At 41.7% G+C, this 16,370-nt stretch overlaps 3 protein-coding genes across 6 annotated transcripts in view; 1 reads left to right on the top strand and 2 right to left on the bottom strand.

The window, feature by feature from the left end:
* The window catches only part of LOC116850442 (trypsin-7-like), a 35,825-nt gene that overhangs the window by 18,245 nt on the left and 1,210 nt on the right, over positions 1 to 16,370 (top strand). The window lies entirely within an intron of this gene.
* LOC116850443 lies at positions 7,862 to 9,078 on the bottom strand. Its single transcript, XM_032828744.1, has 2 exons — positions 9,003 to 9,078; positions 7,862 to 8,633 (listed from the first exon to the last, which is right to left on the bottom strand). Exons 1-2 carry the CDS (start codon positions 9,035 to 9,037, stop codon positions 8,366 to 8,368), a joined length of 303 nt encoding a protein of 100 aa, XP_032684635.1. The 5' UTR covers positions 9,038 to 9,078; the 3' UTR covers positions 7,862 to 8,365.
* LOC116850441 (flavin-containing monooxygenase FMO GS-OX-like 2) overlaps positions 9,012 to 16,370 on the bottom strand; it is a 194,304-nt gene continuing 186,945 nt past the window's right edge. The window contains exon 6 of the mRNA XM_032828736.1: positions 9,012 to 9,165. Coding sequence (XP_032684627.1) covers positions 9,094 to 9,165 — 72 coding nt within the window. The 3' untranslated portion in view covers positions 9,012 to 9,093. The remainder of the gene's footprint in view (positions 9,166 to 16,370) is intronic.

Genomic DNA, 16,370 nt, shown 5'->3' with positions numbered 1-16,370 from the left:
TCCTTCTGCGACAACACTGCGTCGCAGAAGGAGGTGACGGCGGACCAGCCCTCGTCTCCCCCAAGCATGGCCCTGATAAGGGCCGGGGGAGAGAGGTCCGCTCCCACCACATCAACTAGGACCCGGCGCTCACCCACCCACGAGGGACATTCCTCGAGGGTGTGCTGCGCCGAGTCCACCTCAGCTCCACAGTGGTGGCAGCGGGAGGTAAGCTCCCTTCCTATCCTGTGCAGGTACTCACCGAAGCACCCGTGTCCGGTGAGTACCTGCGTTGTCCGGAATGACAGCTCTCCGCGGACCCTGTCAACCCATTGTTGCAGACAGGGCCGGATGGCCTCGGCGACCCTCGTTCCCGACCGGCCCGTCGCCCCCTCAAGGTGGAGTGTCCACCTGAGGAGGAGCCGCTGACGGGCCTGGTCCTTTGCCAATCCTATGGCCCTCACCATGTATCCAGGTGTGAACCTCCCAACCCCTATGACCCACTTCAGAAACCTGTCCTGTAACCTCTCCATCCCCTCTCTTTCTTTCCAACCCCAAATCTCTACTCCATAACTAACCACCGTCCAAACTAACCTATCAAATAACCACATCCTTCTTGACCAATCCTTTCCAAACTTCCTCTTTCCTATCCCCCACACTTCTCTCATCACCACCGCTCCTTTGTTAACTCTCTCCTCTAGATGCTCCCTCTGACCTCCATTTGCCATCATAACATACCCCAGGTATTTATACTTCTTCACCTCTTCTAATTCTTTCCCTTTCCATTTCCACACAATCTTCTTCTGTCTCCCACTCCCCCTTCTACACCTCATAACCTTCGTCTTATCCACGTTAACCTCCAAACCCTTCCGATCCACATACCTTTCCAGTACCTTAATCATTCCTTTCATCCCTACCTCCTCTTCAGCCACCACCGCCACATCATCCGCATACGCCAACGAATATATCTTCCTCCCCTTTACCCTCACTCACCCCCACCCTTCCTTCTCTAGCTCCTCATCCAGGTCCTCCAGCAAAAGAGTGAACAAACATGGGTTCAGCGGACACCCCTGTCTCACCCCTCTCCCTGTCCAGAAGTTTTCCCCTATCTTGTCCCCCACCCTCACTCTACTTATCGTCTCCTCTAACACCTCCTCACATCTCTCTACCAAACTCTCTTTAACTTTCCTCTTCCTCATCATCCCTATTATAATCTCTCTATCCACCGAGTCAAAAGCGGCCTTCATATCCACGAACAACATTACCATCTTTCCCTTCCTCTCCGCCACCCTCCTATTTATTAAATAATTAAGTACGTAGATTTATCAATCGTTCCTATCCCTCTTCTATACCCCGTTTGACTTGGTGGAAGTATCTCCTTCCTCTCCACCTCCTCCCTTAACCTCTCGACCAGCACCATAGCGTACACCTTGTAGGCCGTTTGTGTTAACGTAATCCCTCTGTATTCCTCAACTTTCTCCCCCTCCCCCTTTTTCACTATCGGAACTACTACCTCCTCCCTCCACTTTTCCGGCCAACCTTTTCCCCTCCACACTTTGTTACATATTTCCCAAAGCCATTCTCTTATTTCTTTTCCCCCATATTTCCACACCTCATTTACTATACCATCCCCTCCCGCCGCTTTTCCCTCCTTTAGCTTCCTTATCGCCCCCTCCCCTATTTCCTCCCTGCTGATTTCTTCCTCTTTCTCTTCCCCTCGCCCCTCACTTCCCCTCTCACCCTCCACTCCACCCCTCCCAGAGCTCTTCTAAAGTATCCCTCCCATTCCCTCATTTCAATCCCTTCCCTGATTCTCTTTCTCTTTTTCCACCCCTTGCTTACTACCTTCCATACATCCGCTTCCGATCTTACTCCTTCTAATTCCCTCTCCCATCTATCTCTCTCCTTTCTTCTCTTCTCATTACAATGCTCTCTAGATCTCTTCCTCAACTTCTTATATTTCTCACCTTCCCCTCCTCTCTTCTTCCACCTCTTTAACTCCTCCCTTACCTCTCTTTTCATCTTCCTACACCATTCCTACACCTTTCACCATCCCACCATCCTCCTCGCACTTTTTTCTCTTCTCTCTCCACTCTCTCTAAAGCCCCTTCCACTCTCTTCTTCATCTTTCGCCATTCTTCCTCCACTCCCTTCCAATCACCATCCCTCTCCCCCACGTATTCCTCAAACTTTTTCCTTCCCTCTTCCGTCCACATCCTTCTTCTTTCTTTCCCTTTCCTTTTTCCAATTCTCTCTTCACGTCCTCGCCCCTTCACGCAGCCTGTGATCGGCTAGTGGTTGGAGTCCACCCAGTCCTCCACCTTCATCCTTACCGCTTTCCCTCTCGTCTCCTCATTCCCAATCACATAGTCAATTAACGACCCCACTTCCCTTCCGTAAAAGTCCACTCCCCCTCTTCGTCCCCCTTTATGCAACCAATCATTATCGATGGGTGTATATCAGTTGGACACGGGGCAATTGGACACAGTCCAATCATAAGTCGCTGTTCCAAGGGACCCTACAAATGTCTCTAATCACACGGTGCTGTAATTGGCTGTGTCCAAATGCACCGTGTCCAAGTGCACCGCTCCCATTATCAATCACCCTAATTCCCTTAAAAAACCACACAATTTCTTACCCTCTCTATTCATCTTTTCATCCTTCGAATTTCTCTCTCTCTCCCCTATCCCTCCTTCTCCCTCCTCTCCTATTTCCCCTCCATCTTTCCCCGTCCTCGCATTAAAATCGCACTCTATTACTACACTCACCCCCTCCTCTCTCTCCTCCATCCACTCTCTTAACTGCCTTATTTTTTCCTCCAAATCTCCATTTACATATACTTCCACTAGCCTCCACCATTTTTCCCCCAGATTAACTTTAACCACCTGTAATCCTTTTTCCCTTCTTTCCTCATTCTCTTTTTCTCTTTCTATCCTCTCCCTGATTCCTACAATCATTCCTCCCATTGCCCTCCCTTTTTTACTCTTCCTTCCTGCTTCTTGCACTTCCCATACATATCCCTTCGGTAACCATTTTTGCACCCTCTCCCATCCCTTTCTCTGTAGCCATGTCTCACTCAAGAACATCATATCCCATTCCTTTAATTTCTTCCTAAAATCCTCCTCTTTGTTTTCCATGCCGGCCACGTTCCAAAAACCTATTTTATATTCCTTACTATCCCCTCTTCCCCTATTCCTTCTCTTTCACCCACTTTTTCTATTTCGTCTATTCCCTTCTTTCTCCCCTTCTCCCTCCCCCCACCCCCTTCTAAAAAACCTCTATCCCTTTTCCCTCCACGTTCTCCCCTTTTTTTCCCTTCTCAACCTCTCTTGCTTCTCTTCCCCTCCATTCCCTCAGTTTGTCTCTCATCTCATCCCATACCCACAATTTATCATCAATCCATATTTTCATATATCCTACTCTTACTTTCTTACCTTCCCTCTTATTCCTTTCTGCCTCCTTCCTGATCCACCACTCTACCCTTCTCTCTTTTTCCGTCAAGTCATCCACGATCCATTCCCTCCTCTCCCTCAGCTTCGCCTTTCCCTTCATCACATCTATTTTCCCCCCTACACTCGCGAATCTTACCCATACCATTTTCCTTCCCTCCTTATCTTTATTCTCTATCCTCCTCATCCCTTCTATTTCCGCTGTTGCCCCCGTTGCCTCCACTATCTCTTCTATCTTTCTTCTTAACCCCTCCATCCCCTCTTTCTTTTCTCTTACTCCCTTTATTATTATATTCCTCTTTCTCTTCTCCCTTTTCCTTTTTTCCCCTTCTAATTCCAGTCTCCTCATCCTTTCTTCTAATACTTTTATCTCTCCCTTTTCCCTTATCTCTACCTGCTCCATCTCCTTCTCTTTATCCTCCCCCCTCTTCCCTCGTCCTTCTCCGCCCCTCCCCATCCTTTCTCTATTTCCTCCACTCTCTTCTCCAAACCGTCTATTCTTTTTCTCATTTCCTCTATCCATTCCCTCATCTCTTCTCTATCTTCCTTTATCTCTCTTATTTCACTTTTTATATCCCTAAAACCGTCTCTTACTTCCCTTAATATTTCCTTCAATCCCCCTTCTTCCTGTCTAACCGGTGATCTCTCCATCATCGAACTCCTCTTGACAATTTCTCCCTCCTTCCTTCCCACATCCTCCTCCAATCTCTCCTTCCTTTTCTCTCCTCTCTTGAACAATTCCAACAGAGGCATACTGTTTGCTCTATCCCTTATCAGACTTTCTGCTTTGTTCTGCCTTCCCATCTTCCTCTTTTCCTCCTCGTTCCCTTCCTCTCCTCTTTTTCCCTTCTCCTTCTCACCCCCTTTTCTCTCCTCCATCCCGTCCTTCTCTCTACTCATTAACTTTCTCTATTCAAACTTTCCCGCGCCCGCTCCTACTCTCTCCTACTATGCTTCCAACTGTTACCACTCGGCGTCGCTGTCTCCGTCTCTTCTCCTGCTCCTTCTCCACTCTCTACACCTGCTCCTTCTACTCGCCTAACCTCCAAATCCCGTCTCAAAACTCACCTTTTTCCTATTTCTCTGTCCCCTTACCCTTACCCTCATCCTTATTTTCCCAACTCCACCTGCTACTCCCCCATCCTCTCACCAACAGCTCTCCTTATCCTCTAAATACTTTCTCGCCAAGCACACCTTCCACATACGCAACAGTCACTCTCGCTACCGGAAACGGAAGTCCCTAGAAATATCATACTAAGAATCATTGATAATTACTTATTTTCAGTATTAACAATACTGGATAATAAGTAATTATCAATGATTCTTAGTATGATATTTCTATAAGGGAAAGTCATCGAGCTTTGGTTTCTGAACAACGTCTTGCTATAACTTTAAGGTATGTTTTTTAACGATAACGATATACGTAAAAAAAGTATTTAATTATTTAATTTTGCTTGTTATATTAGATATTTTGCTACAGGAGATCAAGTCTTATCAATTGCATTAGTATATCGTATTGGGGAATCAACAGCTCGTAAAGTGATAAAAGAGACTTGTGCTGTAATTATAAAAGTACTAACACCAATATATTTGCAAGCTCCTACAGAGCAAGACTGGATTCGTATTTGTGAAGGGTTTTGGTCGGTTTGGTCTACCTAACTGTTGCGGAGCTGTAGATAGAAAACATATACAAATACAAGCTCCACCAAACTCTGGAAGTATATATTTCAATTACAAGAAGACTTTGAGTTTAATATTGTTGGCAGCTTGTGATCACGTCTGCAAATTTACTCTAATTGATGTTGGAGCATATGGTAGCAATAGCGATGGAAGAGTTCTATTAAGATCAGAGTTTGGCAAAGCATTATATAATGGAAATTTAAATTTACCTCGAGGCAAAGCCAATTTACCTGGAAGTAATATAAAGACTCCATGCTTCTTCGTTGGAGATGAGGCATTTCATCTTACACAAAGTATGATGAGACTATATTTCGGTCGTAGTTTGAATATTAAAAAAAAGATCTTCAATTATAGATTGTCGCGAGCGAGGAGAATAATAGAAAACTCATTTGGTATACTTGTTTCGCGATGGAGAGTTTTAAGAAAATCAATTGCTACGAATCCCAAAAGCATCGACAAGATAGTGCTAGTAACAATATGTCTTCACAATTTTTCAAAAACTGTTAACGATTTAAATCTAGCAAATGACAAAATTTATTGCCCTCCCAATTTCATTGATACTAAACAAGAAGATGGTGACATTATTCCTGGAGCATGGAGAAACGAACATCGCGGAGGTAACATGGAACGTATTAGACCATCCACTGCTCATCGTTTAACTCAAACAGCATATAAGCTGTGACGTGACGATTAGTAAATATCGTCCGTCACTCGTCGACTATAGTAAGGAAGCATTATGAGCTTCCCGGCTGCAGGCGGATGTCGCGTCCTAGCCATAAGGCGATTAGGACGCGAGCCTACGCAGCCCTCGAATTATATATTTTGTGTATAAATACGGTCATCGAGGTTGAGTCAGGAAGAAGAAGCCACCAGCAAGGAGGACTGCTGCCGCCGTGGGAGAGGGAAAGCCTGCGAGAAGAACGGCCGCAAGACTCGCTACTCCAGGTGAACCGCTTCCATTAATAATACGACTCAGTAGGGACCCACAGGGTGGAAAACCTAACATAGAACTGTTTTCAGCAACATCCTGAACGGCGAGGCGAAGCTGCCGAAGGGGAGCGATCACGAGCTGTCGCTAGGAAGCCGCGAGGACGGAGTGGATCGACACCGCGGACGAGCGGAGGATAGCTGCCGCCAGAGGAAATCGGCGAGCACATCCTCCGCGACCCGGAGCGTCCTCCGATCCGAGCGAGGACGCCGCGAAGCTCGTGGATCAACGCAAACAACGGCTGCCGCAAAGGAGCTAAAGCCAAGGTCAGATGGACAAGGAAGCTCCAAAGCCTGACATAACGAAAACAGCTGTGCAAAATCTGAGATCGGAAAACGGGGGAAAGATCCCGCCAATGAGCACTCAAGAGCTGTCGGAAGCGAGTTCAAAAACCTCAAATAAAACGGGAAGACAACGACCGTTCGAGAGCTTTCGTCACCGATCTCGCCAACGATACGGTATTGAGTGTGAAGGACGCGCCATTCGTGGAGCCGAGGACTAGACGACGAAGCACCGACGACTCGACCGACGACCGTAAGACCGCTGCGAGATCCAGGGTCAAATTCGTGTGAGTCCAGAGGGACCGCCGAGGCCAGCTGCCGACCGCCCCCGCTCCGCTCGACATTTGGTGAGTCCGTTCCAAAAGGAACGAGGACGATATTTATTTTGGTGGTTTTTGTGGCACGGAGCGGGCGAGGCGTCGACGAGCGGAGACCCGGCCGTCCTCCTGGACGAGGGCAAGGGCTCGCGTCCCTTTCGCGCGTTCGAGGGACAAGCTCACGGGTTCATTCGTACGTAGCAAAACCGCCGAACATCCGCCGGTTATACCGTCGACGCGGACACACCGCCGAACGCGTACGTGGCGGTCGTGACCTCCGCCGGTCACGACGATAACTCGCGCTGCTGAATTTCTCTGTCGCGATTACGAACAAGGACTAAATTTGTTATCATCGTATATTTGCTGCCGGTTAATACTAGTGTAACGGGAACGAACAATAAACGTTGTCTCAAGATATTTCGGCTTATTTAATTAACCTAGTCGCCGTTCTTTCCTTGCACCTCCAACTTCGAGCGAACCAGCCCCTCTGCCGCGAAGAGGGCTGAGCTGCCGGACGTTTTGGTTAGCAGTTCGGGCGGACGACGAGGGCTACTCATCGGCGAGACCAACCTTTTCGCGTTTAATGTACAATTCTTTTAGTGGGTACGGATCGCCGTACCTGGCGCCCAGTTAGAGTTTTCTTTTGTTCGTGTGAGCTGTCGAGTCTCGCGAAATCCGCCGAACTGTGAAAGCTGACCCGGAAGTAAATAACATAATTTTGTCGCTGCACCCGATTCGTGTGCCGACTGCGCGAGTCGCGAGTGCAGCGTTACAAAGCAACGGGATGAAATAGCGGATTATTTGATAACTTCCAATGGTGAAGTTTTATGGCAGTATGACTATGTTCATAGAGGTTTCAATGATACTCATCTTAATAATATTGCTTCGTTGAAGAAATATAAACAGAAAATAAAATTTGCACGTAATAAACAGAAAATTACAATTGCACAAAATTAGAATTAAAGTATCATTAATTATTCAGATACTAAAAATAATTTTTTATCTGTAAAATACTTATAGAGAAATTAAAAGAATAGAATAACAGATATACTGGAATATAATTGTTATGATAACGGTTTCCATAAAATTTCTGATCTCGTTAGCTTCCATCTTGATTTTTCTGGTTCAGGTATTTCCTGTAATTGTGTTGCTACTAATCGCCCAAAAGTTGTATCTGCTGTTAAATTGTTATTCCAAATATTCTGTTCAGAGGTTGATTGGTTTCCAAAACGATTTTGAAGAGTATCACTCAAAGCAGTGAGCGAAGACTCTAAGTGTGTGCTGCTTTTCCTGTTAATTTTATTTGAGATACGTCTTGCTGTTTGTCTATGCGAGTCTGTCTACAGTGTACGTGATGTTGAGTCTTTTATTGAGGAATTAGACAGTTCACTTTTATTTGAAAAACCTCCTTTTTCAGATGACAATATATCAGAATTTGAATCAGGATTATTAATATCTTACGGCAAGCCAATGTGATGTATAGAATTCTGTTCATTTTCAAAGTTACTATCTCTGATAAGACTACAATGTGCCATATTTTCTTGAGTTTGAATGTTATTGCTCTGTTTATTTTGGGGTGTATATCAGTTGGACACGGGGCAATTGGACACAGTCCAATCACAAGTCGCTGTTCCAAGGGACCCTACAAATGTCTCTAATTACACGGTGCTGTTATTGGCTGTGTCCAAATGCACCGCTCTCTTTATTTTGTGCTGTGCAAGAAAAATTTGTGTTTGATATCATCTTTGTTCTTTGAGGGACAATATTAGAAGTTGAAGAGTAAAAATGAGGAAAAAGCATATTTGTGGCAGGACTTTCTACACGTGTCTGAGAAAAGATCTGATGTGCTTGTATTTTTATTCCATTATGTCTATCAGGCGTATGCGATATATCAAGTGGAACTTTTTTAGCAGAAAAGTTTGTAACATTTGTATACGATCTGAAAATAGAAATTACAGTTTATTTTAAATATTATATAAATATATATACATATACATTTATTCTTTTACTTATAAATACTTTCACAATTACATATCATAACATAATTTTTAAATTATAAGTGAGAGTGTGTGTGTGTGTGTGTGTGTGTGTGTGTGTGTGTGTGTGTGTGTGTGTGTGTGTGTGTGTGTATGTGTGTGTGTGTCGGCATGTGTATATTAATATTAGTATTCTTCACATTTTCTTAAGATTGACTTTTGTCCTAAATCATGTTATAATTTGCAAATTGCCTAGACTAAATATATCAAATAATTATAGTTACAATTTGGACAAAATATAATGACACAATATTGACACAAAGTAATCTTACCTTCTCCGTTTGATATATTTTTCAAGCAACAGCATGTTTTTGTATAATGAAAATGTAGATCTATGACTAGCTCCACTGCCACTTCAATTTTCTAACTCTCGTAATCATTGTTCTTTAGCAAAACGCTCGCGCAAGCGTAACCAACAATTCTGAAAATCTGCAACTAAGAAGATAGAAAATAATTTTAAAAAACCCAAAGCTGGAAAAAGATAAATACACATTGAAATGTAAGATATTTTTACTTCCGACTTATTTATGTCTCTTACAGATATTTTATACTGACAGTACAAAATTCACCACTGATTAATTTCTTGGAGTATTAAAAGTACTGTTGATTTTAAAACTCAAATAAATTTTTAATTTCTACTGAATACTGCCAGTTAAACTTGTGTAAGAAACATATATAAGCTGGCATAAATATTGATATAGGAAATTACTAAAACTAGATTTTACTTGACATATTCATGAGTAACCCAATTTCACTCCATAAATTCTTTCATTTGAACATCCTTATATTCTTTCAAGAATGAGTTATATAAATGAGGATATATGCTGCGACGACTTTTCTTATCGGTACTGGCGGACAGTCACCTGTCCGCCTCGTCGGCAAATTACCGCGGTCTCCGGATCTCGATACGAACTCATCAACTCAATTTGGGCGCCAGGTGCGGTAAGGCTGCACCTCCTCACTAATCAGTAGTCGCCAAAATCTCCAGATATAGTTCGTTGTCGAGATCGCGAGAACTCCACGGGACCGGTAGCTCACTTTTTAATTTGAGTCGAAAGAGGGCTGGGTTTTATTGTCGTTGGTGGAAAACCGAGGAAAGGCACCAGCGTAAGTTGTACAGAGGTTTTTATTGGATCGGTACAGGCACTTCACGTGCGTTCGGCAATCTCTCGAGTGTGTCGGCACGTCCGCGGATCCGACTCGCCCCGGCTCGATTATGTCCTATGACTTTCGCGCGACCACTCCGCATGCGGTATACTCGGGACGACAGTTTCACGACAATACTATACAAACAAATGGGAGGTCTTATAATAGGTCGGACTCTTCCTCGCCTCCACTCCAGGTCGGTCTCCTCGCCTGTCGGTGATCGCCTCCGCTTCGCTACTGCAGGTTCGTGTCGGACCTTGGCTCGCCCGTATCGGAGATTGGTCACTCGCACCGGAGATATCCCACGAAATGCTTTCGCCCTCGATATGCCGCGTCGGCGAGAAGACGACACAAAACGACCGGTATCACGTCGGTAGGCTCTAACTTCGATACTGCAACGATGTCTTGAGGGTCACGGCAATCTTTTGAGAGTCTCGCGTCAAATCTACCGTCGATCACGAGCAAGTCTCTCGATCCCGCGTTGTTCTCGCTTTTTCTCTTCTCGGCGAGCCTTCCTCTCTCTCTCTCTCTCTCTCTCTCCCTCTCTCGCTCCATCTTTCTCTCTCTCTCTCTAGTCTGTCTCGCCGGGATTTCCTTGTTTCCGGGGCACCTGTTTTGTTGTCGATCGTCGTCAGCTGTTGAGAGCCTGCCTCGCTTCTCTCCGCCCCGCGTCTAGCAGCGTGCTGTAAACAAACATCGCCAGCGGCAGCCGAAATCGGAACGGTAACACGTTCTTATGTACGAGAGTTAAAAGTGTCGTTATTCACGTATCATTTAAACGGCGACTTTCCTTGAGGCCGATGACGTTTCTTCTTTCTTCCTGTTCCCTCGGTGTCCTGTGGTCTCTTCCCTTCGTGGTCGGCGAGGAGAGTTGGGGCACATTTCCTTAGGACGCGCTGACCATCCCACTTGTGGGACCGCGTTCGCTCCGCTAATTAACCTCCCTCCCCCTACGCTCGACCGATATGACCGCGGAAAGCTGTCAATTTTAATCACACAAAAAAAAGTCCGGGAGCGCTATGCATCCCCCTTCCGGTATGCGCGAAATCGTACGAACGGAGCTCTCTCGCCCTTGTGACGGGCGTCCTTCGGCTGCCACGTCACAATGCTCTTACTGCATCGACCAATAATTCGTCGCTTCCTTTTTCTACGTTTTCTTTATCATAATCATCTAATTCATCATTCGTATCCTCAATGAATACTTGCATGCAATATTCATGTTCCATTTTGTTTTCAATAATTTGATGTCCAATTAATAATAATTTTTCTCTTCTATTTTAATAATATTTAAATGTGCTTAAAAGCTTGCACTACATAATCCACATAGCAAATAGTATCACAAATATAGACATATATTTATTTGCGATAAAGTTGGCAACAACTTTTAGAAATGTAGTTAGATCTGAAACAAGAAATGTAAAAATAATTCAAAGATCTGACATTTCTGAGAATAATACAATGAAAAAAATGTGGGAGAAACATTGATAATATTCATGATATACATGATAATATTCATGATTTACCGTAGCAGTAAATGTAAGAAAGTCTGTTGGGAAAATCTGTATTTAAGGAAACGTTGAGCAATCGTTGAGCAACCGTAAGGTAATACAATGAGCAACCGTAGAATGATACAATGGTCACATTCGAAGACAGTCGCATACAGTAAACATATCACAAATAGACATATATTAATCTGCAATAAAGCTAATAACAACTTTCAGAAATGTAGTTAAAGCTAACATAGAAAAAATAATTCAAAGATCTTGAGAATATAATAAGATAATATATACAATAAGAATTTAGAAATATCTTTAAAAATACCAATGCGGATATTCAGAATTCAGTAATAATTATATTATTTCTAAATAATACTAAAGGATAATAGTTCCACTCATTTAGCAGTCAACGCCTCAAGCGGAGTCTACAATGTCTTTAAGAATAAAGCTATAGGGCTGTTACGTGAGCTGTCAGCGAATAAAAATAATTAATTTCGCATCTTACAACCTTATAGCTTTATTCTTATAGATAGACCCCGCTTTATATTTTCTATGTGGTTTTTGTAACCAAAGATAACCTCAAATTATCTCTATAGCAGATTAGTTTAATGATAAATTATCAAACACATACTTAATAAATATTATTTATATATTATAATTTATAATTATTTATATATAAAAATACTTCTGATAACTATAGATATAATATTCAGTACAATAAGTAATATTACTTAAAAAAGAAAAAGAATTACCTCTAACAAAAATCACCTTCTAATCACAATGTCGCGGAATCTTTCCGTCAGAACAGCTGAATCGGAAACATGTCAAAATTTCGTCGCTATGCTCCAACCTGATTGGTGGAATATTAAGTTTTCTATGTGCGTTGTCTCTACTGCGTACGGACTACTGCTTATGTCTTACTGCTTACGTTTTTTTATGTGCCATGGCCTTAATGCTATCTCACGACTGCAAGCAGTGGGTTAGACAGAATAATACCGTGACAAATACACGAGATAATAATTTTGTAAAATTGTATTATTGATTACAAAATCATTTGGTGTTGTTTTCTAATAAAATTTTATTTATTCTTAATTAAAGTTATATAACCCTTATAGAAATATCATACTAAGAATCATTGATAATTACTTATTTTCAGTATTAGAAATACTGGATAATAAGTAATTATCAATGATTCTTAGTATGATATTTCTATAAGGGAACCATTAAAATATATATTATATTTTTCAAATATTATCCTAAAGTAAAAAGTCACACTGTTTTAACCTATTTGCAAGTATTGTTTTTACATGACTCGTGCAGGTACAAGTCCACAATAAATTATGCCATTAGGGTATATTGATGACAAAACAAGATAGATTTAAAATCTATTTTAATAATGTTAATATAGTTTATTGTAATCAAAACATATAATGCAAGAACATTTATATAAACTTAAAACATTAAATTATTATAGTACAACAAAATTTCAAATTCTTTTTCTTGTCAATGAATATGCTACGACAATGTTTTCTAAAAAATGTGGGATCTTTATATGATGTTCCCGTGGAGGTTGGAAGTTATCCTCATCATCTTCATCAGATAGATGAGTAGTTGGACGGCCAGCCACCGAGAGCGGCGTGCAATAACGTACCAGAGAAGGGGGCCACCATTCCCCCTCTCGCGGAAGGAATCGTTGCAACACAGTGTACTACCCATTACCAAGGAAAAGTATATTTCATTTACAAAGAACGTTCAAAGTACTGCGGATAAATTTAAAAGTGATGTAAAATTGCGTTTCATCGATTCGTACAAATTTCTCAGCAGCAGTTTCGACAAATTGACATTCTTTCTCAGTAAAGATAAGTTAAAAATTGTATGATCAGAATTTCCAAAATTATCCGTCGAGGAGTTTGATTTATTGACACGGAAGGATGTTTTTCCATACGAATACGTAGATTGCGTTGACAAGCTGCAGGATGTGTGTTTATGCGACAACGCGTACGGTATACCACTTGCGAATAAGAAAGTCCCCGGTTTGATGCAGGACGAAAACAACAGTGCCATTATGACAGAATTTATCGATCACAGAGCGAAGATATACGCGCTGAGAGTAGACAAAAAGAAGAACACGAAAAAGACGAAAGGTGTAAAGAATAACTTCGTAGCACAAACTATTACTTTCGACGATTACGAGCGGTATTTGAGAGAGGAGGTCGAAACGACTCATCGCCATGCATAAGATCTAAGTTGCATGAAGTTGCATGAAGCGATAAATCTTTACAAAAACGGACCCAATATCTATGACCTTCATATATATGATAGAGGTCACCCTTCTGAATAATGTTCAGAAGGTTTTAGCCATCGCTCGTTGTTCGTTAAAAAGTTATTAACAAAACAAACTACATGAAATGAATGTAATTTTTGGACACTGTACAAAGACACCGAATTTATAGGCTAGGAAGGTGCCAGTCGTACGCACGTACATACACACATACACTACTCGCCTGCATGCGCGCTCGCTTCCCGATGAAAAATTTTTCATGCAAAATTGTGTATGAAATTTGTCCATACATAATTATGTATAATTATATATAATTTTATATAATTTTATATAATAATATATATAAAAATTTTTCATTGGGTTGCCCGCTCGAGCAAGCTCACGGGCAAGCTCGGGCGGACTCACAGTTTGTGCGAATGTTTCTATTATATTTGGATAACTTAACAATCATCCATATATGTTACGTTCAGTTGCATACGCACACACACACACACACTACTTGCCTGCACACGCGCTTGCCTGCCCGCCCGGACCGGCTCGCGGTGTGTGCGTGTGTTTTTATTATATTTGGATGATTTAACAATCATCGATGTAATTTTGTGATACTGCATAAATTAATGTGTGGGACAAATATTATATTTATAAAACTTTTAATATAATAGGAATATACACACACTGCGAACCCGCCCGGGCGGGCGGGCAAGCGCGCATGCAGGCGAGTATGTGTGTGTATGTGTATGTGCGTATGCGTACATATGCAACAGAACGTAACATATATGGATGATTGTTAATCATCCAAATATAACAGGAACATACGCACATATTGCAACCCGCCCGGGCAGGTGTACAGACGAGCAGTGTGTGTGTATGTGTAGCAGATACCTTCCTAGTCCACAAATTCGATATTTTTGTATATATGGTGTCCAAAAATTATATTTATTTTATGCAACTTCTTTTGTTAATAACTTTTTAACAAATAAGGAGCGACAGCTAAAACATTTTTATTGTCACTCAGGATAGTGACCTTGACAACATATGTCAAGATCAAGATCACTGTGTTGTGCCCATGGTGACGCCGAATACAACGGGTAGTTGGACTGCGGTGTTAGCTTGCAAATAGTGCAGGATGGTCGTGGAGAATAAATAGTCGTGGAATTTTAATAAAGTTTGCGATATAATTTATTTGGTTTCTCTTCTTATAACTCCTTAAATGTTTTTGTACTGTATTTTCGCGTATTTTCGATTGGTTTTGGTAACACATATCGATTTACATAACGGCTTGTTCTACATTCTTGCCCGACATGGCCTACTTTACCGCATTTATGACATTGCGGAATCTTTTCGTTGCGTGTGTATATAAGGGACTTAAATTTTGCAAAAGATTTTCCGCTAGGTTCCTGTACTTTTTCTTCTGAGCTTGCTGCTGCTATTGCCTCGTGCAATGAATTATAGTTTCGCGAACGTATTACTGTTCTGATTTCGTTGCGTAATCCTATTTGATAATTCTGTAAGGCTTGCATCTGTATAGTATCTAAAATAGTGTGTTTTTGCTCACTCGTATGTCTTCGATCGCTTATTAATGATTGATATAGCTGCATTGCCAGTTTGTCCACACGTAATCCATAAGTTTGAGCACTTTCTCCGGTTTTTTGTATACATTGAATTTTAATTGCAAACAAGTTATACTATTTTGTACCGAATAACATGTTTCTAATTCATGTTTTAGTTGTTCAAAATTTTGAATGTCTCTAGTGTCGAAATCTATCAATGCTTTGCCTTTTAATTTAGTGCATAAAATTGCTTCTAGTAACATTAGTTCTTCTGCAGGATTTATATTATTTACTACGTATGTACTTGCGTTCAGGAATTCTTATAATCGTTCTTGTAAAGTACCATCAAATTCTGGAATTATTTTCCGTGCTTCGGATAATTGCATGTAACTGCTTACTCGAGACAGTCTGTTTCTTACGTCATGCATCGTTCGTCCGTACGTTACATTCATATGGTTTGTTCTCATAGGATGTCGTCTGTCCGCGGTCAGAGCACTCACTTGTTCTGTTAAGTGGCACATTTGGTGCTTCATTTGATTTATGATTTCTAGCAAAATCTCTTCTCGACTTTGTTGTGTGGTTTCGTCCAGTTCAGCGCGATTCGCGTTGTTGAAAATCTGATTTACCGGCGGGTTTAGTTCTACTCGCGAATTTTCCCTGTTTCGTATTCGGCTCGTAACCTTTCTATTTCTCTATCGATTTCATTATTTTCTACGGTACGTGTTTCCCTACGAGGTGAGTTATTCATTTTTGCCTCGTCTTCGTTATCTTTTGTTTGTTCGCTCAAAAACTGAGTTGTCGTAGGAGATGAATGAGAAATCACCTTTTATGGATATATCGCTAACAGAGCTTACTGAAGTAACCGATCTCGTCTTCTAACTCGAATATTTACATTAGGTTGTACCGGTGGTATTATACGAGGGTGGTCTGAAAAGTTTCCGACCTCAACGTGAAGATAGCAGCACTTGTAAATAAAAGCTAGTGAATTTCGTTGTTCATCTGTTGACAGTTACTCACCGAAGTTTCAGCCATTTTGGACTCGCAGTTGTTATGTAACAGTCGTTTGAGTAAGTTGATGTGAGTGTTTTTGTGAAAATGGACAAAATCGAGTATCGAGCTGTCATTAAATATTTGTTTTTGAAAGGCAATACGCCTACGCAAATCAAA

Source organism: Odontomachus brunneus, unplaced genomic scaffold (assembly GCF_010583005.1).
Source record: "Odontomachus brunneus isolate Ranch 3 - 2012 unplaced genomic scaffold, Obru_v1 Obru_scaffold_145, whole genome shotgun sequence".
NCBI lineage: Eukaryota > Metazoa > Arthropoda > Insecta > Hymenoptera > Formicidae > Odontomachus > Odontomachus brunneus.
Note: the sequence above shows the minus strand (reverse complement) of the source record. Positions and strands in the feature narration are given on the sequence as shown.